This window comes from Typopeltis vanoorti, chromosome 12, assembly GCF_054136105.1.
Source record: "Typopeltis vanoorti isolate ZY-2024b chromosome 12, IOZ_Tvanoo_1.0, whole genome shotgun sequence".
NCBI lineage: Eukaryota > Metazoa > Arthropoda > Arachnida > Uropygi > Thelyphonidae > Typopeltis > Typopeltis vanoorti.
This window is the reverse complement of record NC_143560.1, coordinates 81,100,200-81,121,341: the sequence shown is the minus strand read 5'-3', so window position 1 is coordinate 81,121,341 and position 21,142 is coordinate 81,100,200. Positions and strand designations below refer to the sequence as shown.

Genomic DNA, 21,142 nt, shown 5'->3' with positions numbered 1-21,142 from the left:
CTCTTACACATCCACTAGACAACATCTGTGGCATAACTTCCATCATAATAACATTCATTACTGCTTATTACAGACATCCAACCAGACCTCCTGCTCTTGACAGAAACCCAAATTGTTGGCTTCATCAACTACAGCCTACCTTCAATGCCCAAATTATGCTCTTCATAACTTATTTTGCCATAAGGGTAGCACATGCATTTATGCAATTCAACATTACCTGCCAAATTTAAAATCCCTTGGTTTAGTTCACCTTAAAATCATCTCCTCTAGTTCAATGTTTCCTTCCCCATTTAGTAACATTCATTTGCTGCATTTACCAGTCTCTAAGCTCTGAAAATCACTCTTACCTCTTCACCTTCCCTTGAAGCTTACCCTTTTGCAATCTTGTTATCCAAATAGTGAAGTCATCTTCCTAGTTGACCTTAATTCCCAGAACTCCAGCTGGCTCATTTCCGACACACCGATCAAGCTAGACATGCCGTGAAAGTTTTTACTAGAAGCAGTGACCTAATGGAAATTATTCATCTACTTACCCAAATTCCTGATAATCCTACTTACTTTCCCAATGCTTATGATCATTTTTAACAGCTTTCCTTCTAGACACACCCTAGATGTCACCTCTGTTCTCAGCAGCTTGGATGACAATCTTGTGTATGTGTCTACTCTTACACAATCCCTCCCCTGACCACAACTTCATGTCCTTTGGTACCGCAATGGTACCAGATGGGATGACCTCCAGAACTACTCTTTCCTTTCCATGGTCTGACTATTGTTTCCACTCTTCTGATCCAGACAGCTTGCACTGAGTGAGTCACAGAAGTTATCCTCACTGGTATGAAGACCTTCCTCCCTAATTCTACCCAAAATTCTTGTCCATTGTCCAAGCCCTGGTTCAACAGCAGATGAAGAACAGTTCAAGAAGAACACACATCTTCCAAAGCCACAGGTGGCTTGCAATAACAATCCCAGCTTCATGCTCAGCCTATGCTGAAGCATGCAATAAATGTAAAACAACTATCAGCAAATCCAACTTAAATAAAGACCAATAGCAGAAAACCCACTCTTGTCCAAATGGAAGCTTTCTAGTCCCTTGTAAAGGCCATTGGATGCAATTTCTGCTCACCTGTGCTCTTTCTCTCATTCAAATGGCACCATTTTACTGCACCTAATGATAAAGCTGACTTCATGGTATCACTATTTTCCTCCAACTCCTGCATATGCAATGCAAGCAAATTACCTCATTCCATGTCTCATGTTTTTTGGGCAAAAAGACACAAGAAGAATTTTTAATAACCTGCATGTCCCGATGGATCTATCCAATTGTACTCAAATGTATTCTAGAGCCTGTGCTCTATTATCTCTTCAATCTTCTGTACTCTGCTGGCACTTATCCCGACATAGAAGCAGTCATGTAACCAACCTATTCCAAAAAGGGGATATAATAGCATTAGCAGCTTCTTTAGTCTCTAGAAAATTAGACATTATTTTCCATTCAAGATGCTGTTTTACACCCACCTATCTACTAATCCTATACAAATTTTAAATCTGCTCATCCTTAGAACACCATTCACACATTTGGGGGTGGCACACCCAAAGCCTCCCTAAAAATGCTTGATGCTGTCCAGAGGAGAGCAGTTCAGTTCAACCTCTATCTCTTCTACAGATACATTTATGGTCATTGCTTCAGTGAACTGGCAAACATCTTTCCTTACTTTCTGTTGGATCTGTTAAAGCAAGAGCAGCAGTATCTGCTCAACTTCTGTTTTCAATATGATTCAAACACATCAGAAATCTGCTTCTCTTTTCCTCATTTATTCCATCTACCTCTGTCTTCTGGAACAGCCTTCTTCATAATGTGTTTTCCACCACTTCAACTTCTAGCTCTTCAAGAAAAATGTTAATAGATTTCTTCTTTCTCAATCCTTACATGACCCTACACACAGCACTGGCGTGTTGTAGGTTCTTGTACCTCTTGTATTGTACAGTAATCCCTCGATTAGTACATCATTTTTTTTATACTTGAATTCGATTAGTGCACCTATATACATCTTAAAAATAAATGTTACAGATTTTAAAAATTTTCTATCTATACATTTTTATGGCTAACTGTTTAAAAAAATCGCTCACCAGAATGAAATAATTTAGTTACCGATTTAATACATTTTACAAGGTTATTTTTAGTGGCATACTACACTACTTCCATGTACACTATCTATACTATGTTCCAAATTTTTACTGCCAAAATTTATGCCATCTGCTATAGTACACTCACAGATTCAAGACCCTTCGTCACTTCTGCGCATGTTACAAAAGGAGAATCCATTCCGATAATAGGGTAATCAATCCGTCTTCTGGGATAAGTTTATTATTATTAAGTTTTTAAGCAGCAATGCTTGGAGGCTGACCCTGATGAAGAGAGAGAGAAGTAATAAAATTTGCAGAAGAGTAGAAGAGGCAATAGGGCCATACTGTCGGTTGTATGAAAAAAAGAAACAAAATTAAAAAAGAATTGAGCTAACTGTTTAAAAAAATCTCTCACCAGAATGAAATAATTTAGTTACCGATTTAATACATTTTACAAGGTTAATTATTAATAAAGAATTGAGCTAACTATGTTAGCTCAATTCTTAGTTAATAATAAAATTTATATTCTGAATATGTTTTATTGTCTTTCAGCTTCATGGTTTCCCTTTAACTAGGTCCTGAGACATACCTTAATTTTTTTATTAAAAAATTAAGGTTCAAAAAAGAAATTTGAGGAATGAATTATACATTTTCCCATAGGTTATTATATTCAATTAATGCGCCTGTTTTAAAGAACGCATTAGGCGCACTAAACGAGGGATTGCTGTATATAAAATCCAACCATTAGCAAATCCATATTAATTACTGTAAGTGTGAGCAAACAAAGTTTGCACCTGAAAATATCTTTGAAAATATCCAACACAGAACAACCAAGATTCAATATGTCGAGTTCCAATTCCTTTCATTTCCAGGATTTCAGAACCAATTTCGAGAATTCTGAAGAAATATGATATAACAGTTACTTATACACCTATTAACAAATTATCCAACTATTTTCCTTCATCTAAAGATAAACGCTCAACCTTGTCTCTACCTGGTGTGTATCAAGTTCCTTGTAATTGTAATCTTTCTTACTTTGGACAAACTAGACGTTCCATAGAAAAAAGAATTCAAGGGCCTCAGTCATCAATTCAGCACAACAAACCTGAGAAATCTGGATTAGCTCAGCATGGTTTAGAAACAAACTACAACATCCTTTGATCCAAGATTCTCCTCCTACACAGATGTCACTACAAATTTGAACATTTATTTAAAGAAAGTGTAGAGGCATTACTTCAACGTCCTAACTTGAATCGTAATGACTGTATATCTATATCAAAAATTTGGGAAAGTTTAATCAGGATAACACATTAAATTGTTTATTTTTATTATTATTTTTTTTTTTTTTATCAGTCTAATGTTATTTAAGATCATTATATGAATTTCTGAATTAATATCTTTAATTATGTTTTAAAAATGTTTACTCTTCTAATACTTAGTGATATGACATCACGCAGCTCTTTCTAGGTATGAATGACGAATTGTTTGTATTCCACTTTGTTTTTTAAAAACTATTCCTATGTAGCCACTGAAGATGGTCTGTAATATTCAGACCCGAAATATTTGGCAAATTAAACATTATTCTTGTGCTAACGTATATATTTCTAATCATTATGTCACAAGTATCGTTAAAAAATCAAAGATGTTGAAAGTTTATTTTTCACTTTGTTAGACTATAATAAATTTAGTTTAATCCTTTATCCAAGTGTGAGCAAACATAGTTTGCTCCTGAAAATATCTTCAGGACTGAGGTAAGGTAGTACAACACCAGGCAACTTGGAGCAAAGGTTGACCAAGCTAACATCACTCCTATCTCAGTATCTCCCATAATGCAAAACACATCTCCTTGCAGATCCTGAAGATATTTTCAGGTGCAAACTTTGTTTGCTCACACTTGGATAAAGGATTAAACTAAATTTATTATAGTCTAACCAAGTTAAAAATAAACTTACAACATCTTTCTCTAAATCCAGAGTAATTTAATAATAAGGTGGCACACATTTTGGCAACTCCTATAGGTAAAGATGACCCTTCCATTACTTCTGCCTTGGTATCTCCACTTCTGGGGCTGGCTCCCACTGACGAGACTTCAATAAAGGTCGAAACCAGTCTGGATAGTGGCCCTTCCCTTAATGCATAACATTATACATATCTGCAAGGAGATGTGTTTTGCATTATGGGAGCTACTGAGATAGGAGTGATGTTAGCTTGCTCCACCTTTGCAATGAGTTGCCCGGTGTTGTATTACCTTACCCCAGTCCTGAAGATACTTTCAGGCACAAACTTTGTTTGCTCACACTTGGATAAAGGATTAAACTCAATTTATTATAGTCTAACCAAGTGAAAAATAAACTTTCACCATAATTACTGTAAGGTTTGCAACCTTTTGTGTATGAGGTTCATTTATTTTTAAAAAAACAACATAGTACAAAGATTCTCTAGGTTTCCATCTTTTTGTTGGTGCAATTGCAGTTGGATAAAAAAAGAGCAGTAATCCTTCAGGAGGATTGGAATAGATTAGAAATGTGGGAAGATAGTGGGGATGGCAGCTCAGCCTGACTGGCTGTAAGCTTTTTGCATTTTGGAATTCAGAAATGGAAGGTTCTGCATTATATTAATTGTGTGTGTGTGGAGCTGAACATGTGAGGGATTTTAGGTGTTGTAGTTTGTGAGACATTTTATTGGAGTACCAATGATGCATTATAAAGGAGTACTTCGTTAGAGTCAAGGAATAGAGTTTCATTGTAAGGCTTTTGTTAGATCCAATTGTGGACTACTGTGTATAAATTTTTGCCTGAATTTTAGGTTGCAGAGACTGGAAAATATTCACTGGTAGATAACAGAAGGAATGTCTATCCTGAGTAATATATGTGATAAGTAGCATCTTGTAAGAAGAGAAGTAAGATTGAAATGAATTACTTTTCATCTTTTTAATTATAGAAGATGGAATGGGAATAAAATCAAGCAGCTATCCTAGAAATTATAAAGGTGTGGTTGGCAAGGAAATGAGGAACAGGACTTTTGCATGGAGCATGTTTGAGTGAGTAATGTGCATTTCTGAATATAGTGAACACACAGAGAATGATAGAATTTTATGCTGTGGTATGACAGATATTGTAACATAGAAACCTTTTATAATGAGCGTTTTGGCTCCATGCTGGTCAGATTGGTGGTGATAATAATGATGCTTTGAAAATGCCTTCTTGGTGTGCAATTGGAGGTATCCATTAATTGAAAAAAGACAGATTCAAATTGTATGAATTTTTTCCCCCCTGAATGCCCTCTCAGGCATACCCTCTGAGTCACTTAGTTAGCTTGAAAGAGAGATGGAAAGTAGTGATTTGCTGCAAAATTCCATTTTTTCCCTGCTCATGTGAACAGACAAATGGCAGATATTATTCACAGATACCATATGGTCAGAGCTGCCTCACCGCTAATCTAACCCACCAAATATGTAATCATTAAAACATTTTTCATTAATAAAGTGAGTTATTTTTATATAGTTATAAGTTATTACAGGGACTTTGATGACATTTCAGTACACATTTACATAAATTTTTAAGATATGGGTTCTTATAATTAATCACTTGAATCCCTGAATTACTGTATTAGTAAAAATAAATTTGTGGCCTTTTTTTTTAGGTACCTTTTGTGTCCAGTCTATGATGTATAGAATTTTAAAATGTAGGAAATCTCAGTTGTAAGTTTACATTTCTGATATAAAATTCAAAAATGTAATAGTTGTCAAATAATCATTTTTATATTTTATCATTCTTCCTTCAGTGCATACCAAATTGTATATTTTGGTGATTTATTTTTGCTGAACTTTTTATTTATTTATTCATTCATTTATTTTTCTGCAGTTGTTCAGTGTCTCATGTATGCAGGTTTAACACTCATCCAATTAATTCATCAGTCATATAGCTTCATCTGGAGGATGGCATGTACTAATGTGGCTTAATTTATTGTTGGCTTCTGTTTGGTGAAATAATTAGTCTCCATGTCACGATGCAGAACTCTAACAGCATTAGTTGGTGACTCGTATTCCTTTTATCATTATCCAAAACCATGAGATAACAAAAAAAAATATATATATATCATCATCATCATCATCATCATTATTATCAAATTCCTGCCATGTACCCTCAAGGGGTGTACAGGATATGACAGTACTACATGAAAAATTTACATCATCACTAACTTCCTATCTACAATTTTCCTCCAAATCAGTCTGTTACTTGTCAAGACTCCAACATTATCAGATCTTATATTTCTATCGTCTAAGGCACTTTGTACCGTATCAATCCACCTATATCTTGGTCTTCCTCTGGGTCGTTTTCCTGCCAACCTGGCAGAGAACACTTGTTTTGCTAATCTTTCCTCTCCCATTCTATTTAAATGACCATACCACCTGAGATTATCTCTGCTAATGCATTCCTGGATGCTGACAATGTCAAGTTCTTTCCTAATATCCTCATTTTTAATATGATATTGCCATTGATGCCATCTGTTCACGCCTCTAATCTTTCTCAGGACTCTCATATCTGTGGTCTCTAGTCTTTGGTCAAGTGTTTTACTTCTGACCCAGCTCTCAGATCCATAAGTTAAAACTGGTTTGAACACTGTCTTGTATACAGCTAATTTAGTGTTCCGACTAATATCTCTCTTATTCCATATGAATTTATTCAATTGACTTCCCACTATACCAGCTTTGCTGATTCTGTTGTCTATTTCTATATTTAATTTACCATCTTCAGTAAAAATCGTGCCTAAGTAACTGAAATGTTTTACTTGTTCCACAGGTTCTCCATTCACAACACAGTTGACATTTTCAATGATTCTGCCTATTTTCATTGTCTTTGTCTTTTTATTGCTGACCTTCATACCATATCTATTACAACAGCTATTCAATTTAGTCAGAGAATCTTGCAGGCTTGTAGCGGATTTATTTAGAAGTATAACATCATCCGCATAAAGCAAAGAGCTGACATTAACATCTCCAATTTTGATATCAGGTTTAATACCACTTTCCTTCATAATGAGATCCATATAGATAATGAATAACAGAGGGGATAATGTACATCCTTGTCTCACACCAGATTTAACATTAAACCATCTTCCTGTACTTCCTTCAATTCTAACTGCTGACTTACAACTCAAATAAAGACTAAGTATTGCTTGATATAATGCCCCATTGACACCATATAACTGCAGCGTATTGAATAGCTTCTCTCTTGACACCTTGTCATATGCCTTTTCCAAATCGACAAAACTTAAATACAGATCTTTGTTATATTCCCATGCTTTCTCGACTATTTGTCGTAAAGTGAAGATCTGATCCTGACAGCCTCTATTTGGCCTGAATCCAGCTTGTTCTTCACCAAGCTTTTCTTCCACAATTCTTCTCAACCGTTTCTCAAGTATACTTGCATAGATCTTGCCAGGAATACTCAGTAGGGAAATACCTCTGTAATTCTCACATTCAGTTTTATTTCCCTTTTTATATATGGGCACTATGAGAGCTCTACTCCAATCATCGGGAATTCGTCCCTCAGTCCAGGCTTTCTGAACTATGCAGTGCAGCCACTGTAAGACTTTTATACCACCATACTTCAGCATTTCTGGTCGAATATCATCTACTCCTGCTGCCTTTCCACATTTCAAGCCTTTGATGGCTTTTTCTATTTCAAGTATGGATATGTATTCCTGACTGCATGCCTGGTCAGTGTTTTTTATCACTGTGCTGTCATCACTGCTTGTTTCATTTAGCAGTTTTTCAAAGTAATTACTCCATACTTCAAGGATATCTTTTTCTCCTGTTTTCATGTCACCTTTATCATCTCTAACTCCTTTTACAGCACTCTTTCCTCCATTCCTATGCTTCTTCAACAACCTCCAGAATATTTTGCCACCTTCTTGATATTTATTTTCTATATTCTTGCCAAAGTCCTCCCATGACTTTTGTTTAGCTAGTTTTACACACTGTTTAGCTTTCTTACATCTGTCTCTGTATTCTGTAAGAGTAAAAGCTCACTTATTTGCCAGGAACTTTTGATATGCTTTCTTCTTTTCCTTCACTGCCTCTTTAACTTCCTGTGTCCACCAGAGTGTTCTGATTTTTTTATCCTTGCACACAACCTCACCACATGCCTCTCTGGCAGAATCAATCAATGTTTTCTTCAGAGTTTGCCACTGAATCTCCAAGGTTTGATTCCTGTTCTCAAACTCTTTCATTTTCTTTTCAATAATCTTTCTGTATTTTAGTCTACAGTTCACATCTGAGAGCTGCTCAACTTTTATTCGCTTTAAAACTTTCTTACATATTATTCTTTTCAATATGAAATTCAATTTTATTCTGCTCAAGACTAAATAGTGATCACTTCCAATTTCAAATCCTCTGTACACTCTGGTATCCTGCACCAGGGAGAAAACATCACTATCAACAATAACATAGTCAATGAGACTTTTCTTATTCCTAGCCTCTTCTCTCCATGTGAATTTGTGCACATTTTTATGTTGGAACATGGTGTTAGTAATAACCAGTCCATGTCCTGAGCAGAAATCCAACAGATATTTGCCATTATTATTAGCTTTGCTCTTTTCTCCAAATTTTCCCAAAATATTTTTATATGTCTCACAATCATTTCCTACTCTGCTATTTAGATCCCCAACAAGGACCAACTTTTCCTTTTTCATTGTGTCAGTTGCTTTTTCTAAAGCGTCAAAAAATTCCTCCACTTCTACCTTAGTAGAACCTTCTGTGGGACCATAGGCACAAATAAGTCTCATTGTCCAGTTCCCCATTCTCATATTTGCCCACAGTACTCTACTTGAGACTGATTGCCATTCAAGAAGATTAGCCTCATATTTTGTGTTGAATACTATGGCTACTCCTTCTTTTCCTTGATTGTCATTGCCTGAATATAACATTTTGTATTTATTGCTTAGAAAGATCTCACCAGTTTTGGTCTTTTTTGTTTCAGTCACCCCTATTATGTCGATCTGGTACTTATCTAATTCCTCAGCTAGCTCCATTTCTTTGCCATTCAGGCTTCTTACATTGATAGTACCGACCTTTAACTCAGGTGATGTTGAGTTGGGGTTTGTTTTCAGATTTGTTTCAGTAGCTGACTTTTCGCTGTTCGCCCTGGTTCCCTGGCGAAAACAACGGGGGCCTTGTTTAACCGGGCGACGCCCCAGCCGGCATGAAATTTTGTCATGTTGTATCATCATTTTTTATTTTTTTATTTTGGTTTAACCAATAAGAATACAATTTGGTCAGCTAAATCCCAAATTGCCAGCCCATCCTCGTTCGTTCAGTATCAAAGTAGATACCCAACAGGGTGCACCACGAGAAGGTGAGGATTGGACATTAGGTCAGAAGCCCTGGTCGGTTCTCTGCATTCCTTTAAAGGCTATGTGGAGGTCTCCTCTCAGTTATACAGCTTTGACCCTTAAGCACCCCTATATATATATATAGAGAGAGAGAGAGAGATTTTTTTTTTTTTTTTTTTTTAATTGTGAACATAACAATCTTATATACAGGATTAACCGGTTTTTGGTTCTCTGCAGTCAGACAGAGAGGTTACATGCTCATACTCTTGTTGAGATATGTTACATCTAAGTCACTTATAAGGCTAATTACATTTTTTTTTAAAATAAATTAAAGCCATTAAGAGTTATTTTAACAAGGTACTGTATAAGAACATAAATGTGGAAGAACATAGAAGTTACTATTGCACAATATTATCTATTAACATGAGAGTGCCAGCTGATTAATTTTCGCACCGTTAAGCACAACAATCCTTCTTTCTTTTTGGGGGGGGGGGAAGGTGTCACTTCTATGCTGGAAAGTGGATTATAATGCAGTCGCCCTGCTCAGCCAGGAGTTGATTCCGTGGATTCCATTCTTGGTGGAAAAGATCTAAGGTGTTGTTTTGCCTATGGTGGTGATGCTCGTGTAGGATCCGACTTCTCACCTTTTGTTGGAAGGCTGCAGTGAGTTGGTCAGTTGCCTCTCTCTGTGAAGTTGCTGTGCTGTCTGGTCTTGTATGTCTGAGGTAGAAGTTGTATATTACTGCTTTTGCGGTGATGAAAAGGTAATTGCAGAATGAATGGTTATTTGACTCCACATGGACGAGATTGAAATATTCCTCTTCTGTATGAAGATTACCACAGGTAAGAGCTGCCGTTTCCCGAGTCAAACTGATTAATTTAGTGTTGACTGGGCATTCCAAGTAGATATGCCGGACCGTTCCTAATTGGTAGCAGAAGAGGCAGTTATCTGAGACGTTTGAGTTAAATTTTTGTAATATAGTAGGAGTAGGTAATATATTATGCCACATTCTCCACTGAATATCTGCATCAGGTTTGATGGCTCTTGTGCGGTATGTTAGATCCCATTGAAATAGTGTTTGATCAGATGATGCAGGATTTTCCAACAAAGTGCTTTGGTTCGACTGTTGTGTTAGTGTGCTGTAGATCTTGTTGGTGTTGCTGGGTGTAAGTTTCTCCCATGAGTTATTGGTTTTTATCAGAAAGATAGGCACCAAAACTTCTGAGTTTGGAGGGCTAAGCCCCACTTCTGTTATGCTATCAGGCATAGTGGCTTGAAAAGCGGCCTTTACGGTGTCTATCTGCTCAGACTCATTCCCATATTCCAGGTTTTTGAGCGAATTTGGAAAGCGCCAGGTGAGGCTTGGAGAAAGAATGTCACCCAAGATCCTCACGTTTCGCCAGCTCCATGGAGGAAAGAAAAATTCTTTCTGAGTGATCGGGCTTCTTACCATCGTGTTGTGAAAGATGGGTTCCATGAGGATTTCAGGTAGGGATGCTGTCTTCACTGTGTGCTGGAGGTTTAGTTTCTTCCATCGTCGAAGGGCATCTTTGTAGAAGTTTGTTAAATTTACAGGCACTTGAGCTGTTGTCATTCTTATGGTGGTGGAGAGAGAGAGAGACCTCTAGTGGAAGAAGTGAAAATATAATCAGTGGTGCATTTGTGTGATATTTCCTGTTGTAGGGCATTTATGAGAAATCGAGCGCGGAACGTTGTTATCCTGTTGTCAATGGAGACCAACTTTTGTCCTCCATCTTTGAGAGAAGTACATAGCTGGGAGTAGGAAAGCCAGTTTGTTTTATTCCATATGAATCGATATATGGTTGACTTTATTTGTTTGATGAATTGCACTGGTGGCGGAAGAATCTTTAGTGTATGCCAAAGGACACTGGTGGCTATTTGGTTAACGATTATTGTTCTCCCTCTTGTGGAGGCAGAGGCTCGTATTGCTGCCCACTTTCCCAGAACTTACTTGAAACGCTTGTTTAGTGTTTCCCAGTTCTTATCCACATAACAGGGTGTGTTTCCTAGGTAAATCCCCAGGTATTTGTTTCCCTCTGTGGACCAGGTACCAGACATTGGGGAATCGGTTCGGTTTTTCCATTTGCCCCACCACAGTCCTATGGTTTTATGTGTGTTTAGTTTGGCTCCTGAGGCTGCCTGATATTGTTGGTATGCCATTTGTATGTTATGAAAGTCCTCTTCTTTGCGGGCTATGATTGTAACATCATCAGCATATGCTGTCAGGGTTATGGTTTGGCAGGGAAGTTTAGGGCGGCACTGAGTCTACACAAAAAGGGTTCGATGGCAATCTATCTATCTATATATATAGATAGATAGATAAAATAAAGTTAGGAAAGATATGCTGATTTAAAAAGTACTGTCTCCCACAAAAGGGATAGACATAGACCATTGGATCTGTTTAAGTTAGGAGAGTGAAGTAAATTTTCACATTTCTTTGAAAGACTCTTGTCTTTTTCCAATAAACTCTATGTCTAGTGTTTATAAAGATACATGTGAAACTTTACTTCACTTTCCTAACTTAAACAGATCTGATGGTCTACATCTATCCCCTTTGTGGGAGATAATACTTTTTAATCAGCTAATCTTTCCTAACTTTATTTTATTTAATTGTATGTGTGTGTATATATATATTTAATAAGTTAGGAAATTTAATGGCCTTTTTTTTAGTTATCTTACATTAGCTATTTAGGTGGCACCTTTTGAAATTGTCTGTTAATGTTTTATTATCATTAATTCTTGTACTGAAGATGCCTTTGATACTTAAGCAAAAATTCTACGCTACGAAAAGAATATATTACATAAGTTTCATTCCGGTATTATAATTTATTTAAATATGCTTACTGAAAGTATTTCCTTATCGAAACTAATAAATATACTCTTTTTGATACTTCTGGTGCTTGGCAACTAAAAATTTTCTTAGGTGGTATTACTTGATTACGATTAAGAAAAATTTGAGATGAGGCCTCCGTGTAATTGTATGGAAAGTTTATCTGTAAAGAGGCAGAAAATGATTCTCCTATATTAATTAAAAAATATAAAAATGTGTAATGCCTTTTTATTCCCCAAAGGGAGTAAGTAGAAATTTTTTGGCTCTAACTAACTTTTTGAAATTGGTAGCAATCAGTTTACACTCTTATAATTTAGCCACACCAATAGTTGAGATCATAACTATTGGTAATTTTTTAGGGGTGAGAGTACTGCAGACTTCTGCCACTTTCTACCACTTCTTAACCCTAATCATAAAATTGTCTGAAATAATGTGCTCTCAGTGTTTCTGAGATTGCCTGTGTTAGAGATTAACTAATTTGGGAACTTAGGGAAAAATTTTCCCCTAGTCAGTGATTAGAACTAATGATCTTCTTCTGATGGTCTAGCATTATGATACTAGAAACATTACTACAAAGCCACACATGCCACCTTGATTATAATGATGTTATTGAAAGTTTTTTTTAATTATTAATTCTGTTTTATTTCATTTAACCCTGAACAAAAGTGAACCTCCATTTTGTAAATATTGTATGTGCATTCTGTTTTGATGGTGTTTGTTGGTTATATTATTTACAAATTTATGAGGTCAAAATAACTATTACAGTTGTTCTATTTTAAATTGCCATGCCATGCTACATCTTAAATTTATTAATGGTTCTTGTATTCATAACATTCTGGGCATTCCATTTCAGTTGCTCACCACTTCTCCATTCTCGATTGCTTCTCACATCCCAGACTTACCACACCTTTATATAGTTTCTGGGGATGACCTCTTATCCCTTCTAACTCCTTCCTGTAAAATCTTCTGAATAAGTTATATGTCTTGATCATGTTTCCTCTCCTCCTATTTACCAGGTTCTGCAGTTAACACTTCCTCAGTTTTTCCTTGCAACTTACATCCTGCAACACTAAGATTACTATAATTACTCTCTACACCCGTTTTTGAGATTTTCATATCATCAAAAAAATTAGGGAGTCGTGTTTTTGATGTCCATGTTGTGATCTTGAAATGATACTAGCCTTTTGGAAAGCCTTGGATTTGAATCTTATCTACAGCGAAAGAACCACTGTAATAATGGCTTTTCAGTTGAAAGTAAATTAATCATTCTTATACAGAGATTGCTGGATTTTCCTCCCTGGAAACTGACATTTTACCTCTGTGCATGCACACACACACACAAGCCAGAGGGTTATTGTAGTTGACTGATATCATACTTGTGACCTTACCCTACTTCGCTGTATACTAAATATCTATAACCACAACAATCACAGAGACCAAGGAAAAAATGCTAGGTTTTATTTTTATCAAAGTCCTGTCCTTGTAGATAGTGATCCGTTGAGCAGAACGTGCACTAATCAGATGATGCCTGATCTACACTCCATGATGGATTGAGCTCCATCTTCAGCTCACACTGTATTTTTCAAAAATTGCAGTGTGCCCTGTGGCATTGTCTTGAAGGAGTACCTGTTTTCTGATTAACTACTAGGTGGACAATACCCATCAACTTTTTATCAAGATCAAAAGTATCATTTCACCTAGTTTGAGATATTGATTTTGTATGTTCAGAAAAGTAGATCCATTTTTCATTGCAGGTAACAATTGATGAAATGTTCATTCACATTCTGAGGACTAATGACCATTTCTGTACAGACATTGACATGATGTTCAACTTGTTCTAATTTCAATTGTGCAGAATATTTCAGTAGCTTTTGAAATATTTCACTTTGTCAAACTGACAGTTATTACACAGTTTCCTCTAGAATGTCAAGTTCAGCTATCAGTACGTTTTGGAGGCTTTGAATCCTTGGGTTCATATGACCAAATACTTGAACATTAAACATAAATGATTCCAGTATCAGTTTGATTGTATGAACAAGCTTTTTTAATTTTATATTTACAACATAATTATTATAGTCAGAATCACACGAAGGACTACTTTGATGTTGATAAACATACTGACAAGTAGGGATAAAGAAGTTATCTATATCTTTCTAAGGCTTGATATGATTGCACATGGACTGCCATTCTCGGATTTGGTTGCCTAGATTTCTTGAGAATAAGGAAGTGGTAGAGTTGGAAATAAGGAAGTTCAGCAGCAGTTGTTTGAGATTGTGTTCAGTCTGTGGAATTCTTCTTATGAAAATAGTTTGAAGGTTTATAGGTTACAAAAATTGGTTATTTAATAAAAGAGGGGGAATATAATAGAAACACTCAAAGGAATTTTATAGAAAGAAATGCAGGGAAAATTTTTCAACATTTTTGGAGGGAAAGAACAAGGGATCACCCCTGGAAATTGAGAAACAGTGATGTTTTACAGAATTAGATATGAAGACTAGCATTTTACTTGGAGAGTGGTGAATGAGTCCGCGCGGTTAGCCTAGTGGCTTTGCGCTTTGCAACCATATGCCTGGGAAAGGAGTGTCCTAGGTTCGAGTCCCGTCGGAGACGTGAGGAGCTGAAGGATCTTCCTCAGCCATAGCCAAGTTAGCCGGTCTTGGGCGCGGGCAGTAGGGTTTTTTCCGCCATTTTATCTGGTGTTTTTCATCCCGCAAGCAGGCAAACCGGCCCCGTGAACACACAGGGATACAGCCAAGAATACATTGAGGCATAGGAGTGACCATTCTATCCTCGTATTTCGGTTACGAAATCCAAGCATGCTTGGAAGGTTGTGGGCCTTAAAGGCCTGTTAAAGCCATTGGGATAGATAGATAGTGGTGAATGAGTGAAATGGATTGTCAGAGGTGGTTCTGAATGCAATGTCAGTTAATGAGTTTAAAGAAAGGTAGGAATTGTGTAAAGAATGGTTAGTATTGACTTCTCACAGTCAGTCTGAGATTGTTATAATGCATCTACTTTGTAATTTCACTGTAGAGCAAGTTTTTTCATTAGATTGAAAAGTATATTATACTTGACAAGAAATTATATTTGTACCCAAATATAAAAGTAGAATGAAATCAAGAATATAATTCTTGTCAAGTATCATGAAAAAGGTTTCTGTAATTGTCTTTAATCCAGACTATTGAGTATGGTACACAATTTTGCTACATATATATATATGTGGAGAATATTGATATCTGCCATTGAGAAAGCTATCTGTATTTCTACAAATCTAAATCTTACTGATGAGGCTGCCCTGGGGAAACATGTTCCTGCCACTGAGGAGAACCAGGGTTCAACATAGTGCTGTTTTGGCAGTATAATTGAAGAACCTTTTAGAACAATCATGAGAGTTTTGGACCATTGATGAATTCTTGGCACTATGATAGATTTTGAAACCTAGTGGCTGGCTTTTACACAAATTGTTCACTTCAACAAAGGGTGAAACTGGTCTATGTAGTGACTCTCACTATTATATACCTGAGAATGGAGTGTATTGCATATTATTGGATATGAAGAGTAATTTGATGTAGTCACAAAGATATTTTACACAAATTTTTGTTTGCTTGTGCTTTAGTAAAATAAGGATGAAAACAGGAATATAATTTCTTGTTAAGTATAATACAGTCCACATTCTACATTATTCTTGACAAGTATAATGTACAATATAGATTGCACATTAAAACCTTACTAATATAAATCTGGGAAAAAATTGATCTAGATCGCCTTTAATTCACTGGAGTATATATATATATTTGTACATGGTACTACCTGACTTAAACCTTGTACATAACTTTTGTTGTTGGTGTGGTTTGTTATTTATAAATGTATTCATTGCTTATTATTGCCACAAAAGAAATATTATCACTCAGTTCTTACTGAATTATTCTAATTAAGCAGAATGTCCTGTATCATCTGCCCTAACACCAGTATTTCGTTGTTGTATTTAGGAGCACAATCTATGATTCTTTTATAAAAATTAAAGGAAAATAGAAAGGAAATTTTTGTATTTAGAATAAGTTGGCAAATTACATGAGTTGTCTTTTATTTTCATTTAAAAATATTCTGTCACTTTACAAATAACTTAGTTTTTAAGGATACACTTATATATCAGTCATTCATAGCTGTTAGCTTATGTATATATGCAGTATAGTATAGTTCACATAGTGAAATCAAAATCAAGTATTTATAAACAGAAATATAACATTAATACTTTATTAGGGGCAATTAAATTTTGCCTGTGCATTATCTAAAATCCATCAAAGATAACAATATGGCATACTAAATTTTCACTATGTGAAAGCTTACATTTTATCATTGATTATTATTTGTACTTTTTACTTGAGAAGATTGAGTTAAAAAATTTTTATTTTTGTTTGTATTCCAGATTTTATTTTTATATAAAACTTGTAATATAAAACAAAAATAGTAAAAGCACACAAATATAATGGAAAACCAAGGAAGAGGAGCTGAAACAATTTCAGATATTCAGAATTATCTTGCTTCATTTAATAAAGAAATTCAAGATGGTTCAGCTCCTGCAGGACAGACAGAGGAAGGAGCAGGAGATTCTCAACGACACCCAGCACCTGGGGCATACTATGTACAGACACAGGAAGGCTATCAATATACCGACCAAAACCAGGTAGATATTACAGTTTATTTTTATTTAAAGTTGCCCTCATGATCAATTTTAATGTAGGTATAATTCAAACAACCATCATCATTATTTCCTTGAGTATACCATCATAGTGTACAAATTCTAGGGTAGTCAAACACTAGTCAGGTTTAATTACTAATTTCCTATTAGAAACTTTTATGCAAAATTCAAGTGATATTGATTGTATCTTAATTTGGTTAGTTCCTCTTAATGATTACTTTACTCTCACACTTTTGTGGGTAGGCATTTTTTTTTTAAGCAACTTGTATCAATCTGTTTATCCAGAACAAACCCTTTTAGTCTTCCTCTGGAATAAATTATATTTGCTGAATCATCTGTTTGTTAATTTTTCTATTCATCTATTAAATATAATTTATTTATTAATAAAGTTACGCATGTTTTTGAGTGGATCTTTTCCACTCAAAAACAATACATAGTAATTTGGACAATGTGCTTGTTTGGACAGGCATACTTATCAAATTACAATAAAGAGCAAGGAAGGTTTTTTTTTTCCCCATTTTTCCATTGAGCCTGTGTAATTGCCCTTTCTTATTTAGGCAATGTCATTCTTTTACAGAATGTTCAATATGATTATTTATAATTAGAGTAAATAAATACATAAAAAAAAAGACATTGTCTGCTTTTTCCTTCCTGATTTACACTTACACATAGACCTACCCTTTACTATTCAGGCATTTGAAACCAAATCCCACAGAATAGAGTGGTTAATCCTTATTCCATAGAGTCCTATATCTGTATGTCATGTGTGCTCTTCTGGCCAGTTTGCTTGCTTTGAGGGATGAAAAACCTGAGTTTCCAGGAGAAAAAATGCCTCCACCTCCATATGAGATCAACTAACTCACCATTAGATTGAAAACACCTGATAATAGTTATGCATGTCATAGACAGGATTTGATCTGCGTCTTTCCAACCAAAGGGCTCATGTAAACCAGCTGAGCCACAGAGACTTGCATCACCTCCCCCCTCAAAAAAAAAAAAAAAAAAACCTTAAGTAAAAAAAAAAAGGGTCTAAATTAGACTAAAAAAATCAACTGTGAAATCCTCTTCCTTAGATTTCAATTCATCAAGCAGGGCTTCTCTTCTCTAATTTTACAGATTAAGCTGTGTAGGATTTTTATGATAATTTAGTTTAGTATGAGATTTGAAATTGTATAGTGTTTTGAAAGTTATGCTGATTATTCCACTTGTGCCATTCAAGAATGTCTCGATAAATTTATAGTTGCTTTGATGAATAAAAAAAAAGCCTGGGATGGATAAAAAAAAAAAAAAGATATAAGGAAAGATTGAATAATACATAAAGTGTAGAATAAACACAATGAATGTAAGTTTAAATAATCTGGATGACAACTGAACACTAATACTGCTTGCAGCATGCCAGGAAATGTTCTGCAAGAATACCCAGTAAAAAGGCTGACTTTGCTGCTCTTCAGAATCATACAGCTAGGAACATTATTATAACAGTTTCATTTCTAACTATATGTTGAGCTTAATAACCTTGATTAGCAGGTTTCATTGACTTTGAGAGGGAGTAAAGAGACAAGGTAGGCTTCATGGCAAGTGAGGTACTGGCTTATATGCACATTGGTTCATGTGTAACACAGTATTTTTCACACAAGCTGCTGGAGTGCTATAAAACCACTATCACTGAAAAAATAAGGAAAAGGAACTTATGAAGATCTTGATATCAGCTTGGTGCATCCACTAATGCTGGATATCTCAACTTGTTAGATATCCAGCATTAGTCTGTAGATGCTTCCTGAAGCAGAGGGAAACTTTAAGAGGAATGGGGTTAGAGTGGCCCATTCTTGTTATCCATATTCATGTAAGTTTGCATTATTATTGTTTATTCAAGTAAGTTTCCATTATTAATTTCTGCTAGACTATTAGGCCGTAAAGCATGCTATTAATGAAAAAATATTTTTTGTAGGCTCAATATGCTGGAGCTGCATATTATACTACTGCCGGAACTGCATATTATGCAAGCTCTGATCATTCAGGAAATTCTCAGCAGCCATCTCATGTTGCCACATTTCAAACTGTGCCAGCATCAGGATCTGCAATACAGCAAGTAAGAACTCTAACCTCAAACGAGCACAGTGGTCTACAACAGATAGTGCTTGCTGTCAGTGAAGCTGGTGGCATGTCTGTTGATGGAGAACCACAAGAAATATCTGTTACGATTCCAGCTTCTATGGCCAATCAGGTTAGTATTTTACAGATTTTTTTTCTAGCATTTAGAAGGTTTGAGAAGCCATTGCACATATGGCACATAATTGTATTTAAATGTATATTACTTTGAAACCTAAAATTTGAGCCTTAATGATATGGTGGTAATGTTTGTTGACCATACAAATATTTCAGTGGATCTTTTTTTTTCTGTTTCCAAGATACTAGATTGAAACAGGCGAGAACCAAGTACAGACTGTCTTCTTGACTCTGTGTGACTTTTGACCACTCATACTTATGACAACCATCTCATTAATTCTGTTATATTATTTTCAACTTCTAACATTTGATCATAAAGTCTAATGACTGCTCTGTTCATTGCATGATAATGTTGGCTCTACATGCATCTGCAAGGCAGCCATGTTTGTTGTTGTTGTTTGGGTCTTAGTTTTTATGTTGTGGCTAGCATATTGTAGCAATTTCATTTCCATACAAAACTTTTTGTTTGTTCTATGAGTGCTCCTTTTTTATAGACAGATATATGAAGAATATATAGGAGGAATAATTCGGACATACCTTTGTAGGATGTTGCTGGCTGTCTTCTTATTCAGCAGCATCCTGGCATGTGGCAATATACATTCATCTGCTGTTAAAGGAAGGAAGGAAGTATGATTGAAAGGAATGGGGGGAGGGAGATGTGGGAGAATTATTGGTGAAGCAAGGAGGTATGTGAACTTTTTGAAAATCCCGGGTTTTTCAAAATACTAGTAAATATTTTTCATGTGGCAGTGAGTTTCAAGCCATCTGGTGTGAAGTGGAGTCTAAAAAGATTAAATACACAGTGGGGTGTTGTTACAGACCTGGTGGATCGGTTCGTAGTGACGAAGAAATGCATCAATAAATAAATACAATGGGTGTGAAAAGAGTAATCATAATGGGAGACTTTAATTATCCAAATATTGATTGGGTAGCTATGAAATCTCTTGAGAAGAATGAAACTAATTTCATTGAGCTGTTTCATGACAACTTCCAGAAGCAGCATGTGACAGAAGGAACTTGTGGTCGAAGAATGTTAGATCTGATTATAGTATCAGAGGAGGTTTTAGCTAAAGATGTAACTACTCATGTGGTACTAACTTGGGAAGTGGTGAAGTTTATGAATGTTCCATTCAGAAAAAGGCTACATGCTGTGAATACAAAGCAGGAAATTATGATCACCTGAGGGGTATGCCAGATTCTGTGCCATGGTATCAATGGTATCAGTTATTGGATGGGAAGGATATCAGCAGTGCGTGAGAAGTGGTTAAAAATATCCTAAATGATGCAATATCAAAATGTGTTCCTAGAGTTTGAAGAATAAATAAAGTAGGAGTTAAATGGATGTGTAATCTAATTAAGCAAGAGATTCATAAGAAAAAGATGATGTGGAAGGAATATCATATGCATAACAATGATATCAGTTATGATAATTATAAGCAGCAGGCCAGAACAGTCGCAAGTGTTGTACGGAAAGCTAAGTCAGATTATGAAAAGAAACTGGCTCTGTAAGTTAAAGACAACCCAAAAGAATTCTATCAATATGCTGCAAGTAAAAGAAAGAATGAATATGAAAGAATAACTCTTCTAAATGCAGATGGCATGAGGGTTACAGATGCAGAAGAGGTTCAACTAATAAGTGCCCATTTTATTAAAAGCTATCAACCTAGTGTACACAACATTGAGCTCACTGCTACCTCTTCGCGGAATGAAGAAACTCAGGTGTATGAGAACGAGGTATTAGAGGTCTTGCACAAACTGAATAAAAATTCAGCAATAGGGATTGATGGGATATCAGCACAGATGCTAAAAGAGTGTTCAGCTGAACTGGCTATTCCTTTGACTAGGCTATATAATATGAGTCTCAAAACAGGGAAGATTCCGCAGGAGTGGAAAGAATTGCACAAGG

The 21,142-nt window shown here is 35.6% G+C and overlaps 1 protein-coding gene across 3 annotated transcripts in view; it reads left to right on the top strand.

Annotated features, from left to right (window-relative positions):
• LOC150100929 (uncharacterized) overlaps nt 1-21,142 on the top strand; it is a 169,725-nt gene that overhangs the window by 38,845 nt on the left and 109,738 nt on the right. For 2 of the 3 annotated variants that reach the window (XM_090402223.1, XM_090402224.1), the window contains 3 exons: nt 5,767-5,824; nt 16,738-16,995; nt 18,959-19,234. In XM_090402223.1, the coding sequence (XP_090258349.1) occupies nt 16,798-16,995; nt 18,959-19,234 (474 nt within the window). In that variant the 5' untranslated portion in view covers nt 5,767-5,824; nt 16,738-16,797. The remainder of the gene's footprint in view (nt 1-5,766; nt 5,825-16,737; nt 16,996-18,958; nt 19,235-21,142) is intronic. The other variant, XM_090402225.1, reaches the window with a different exon arrangement.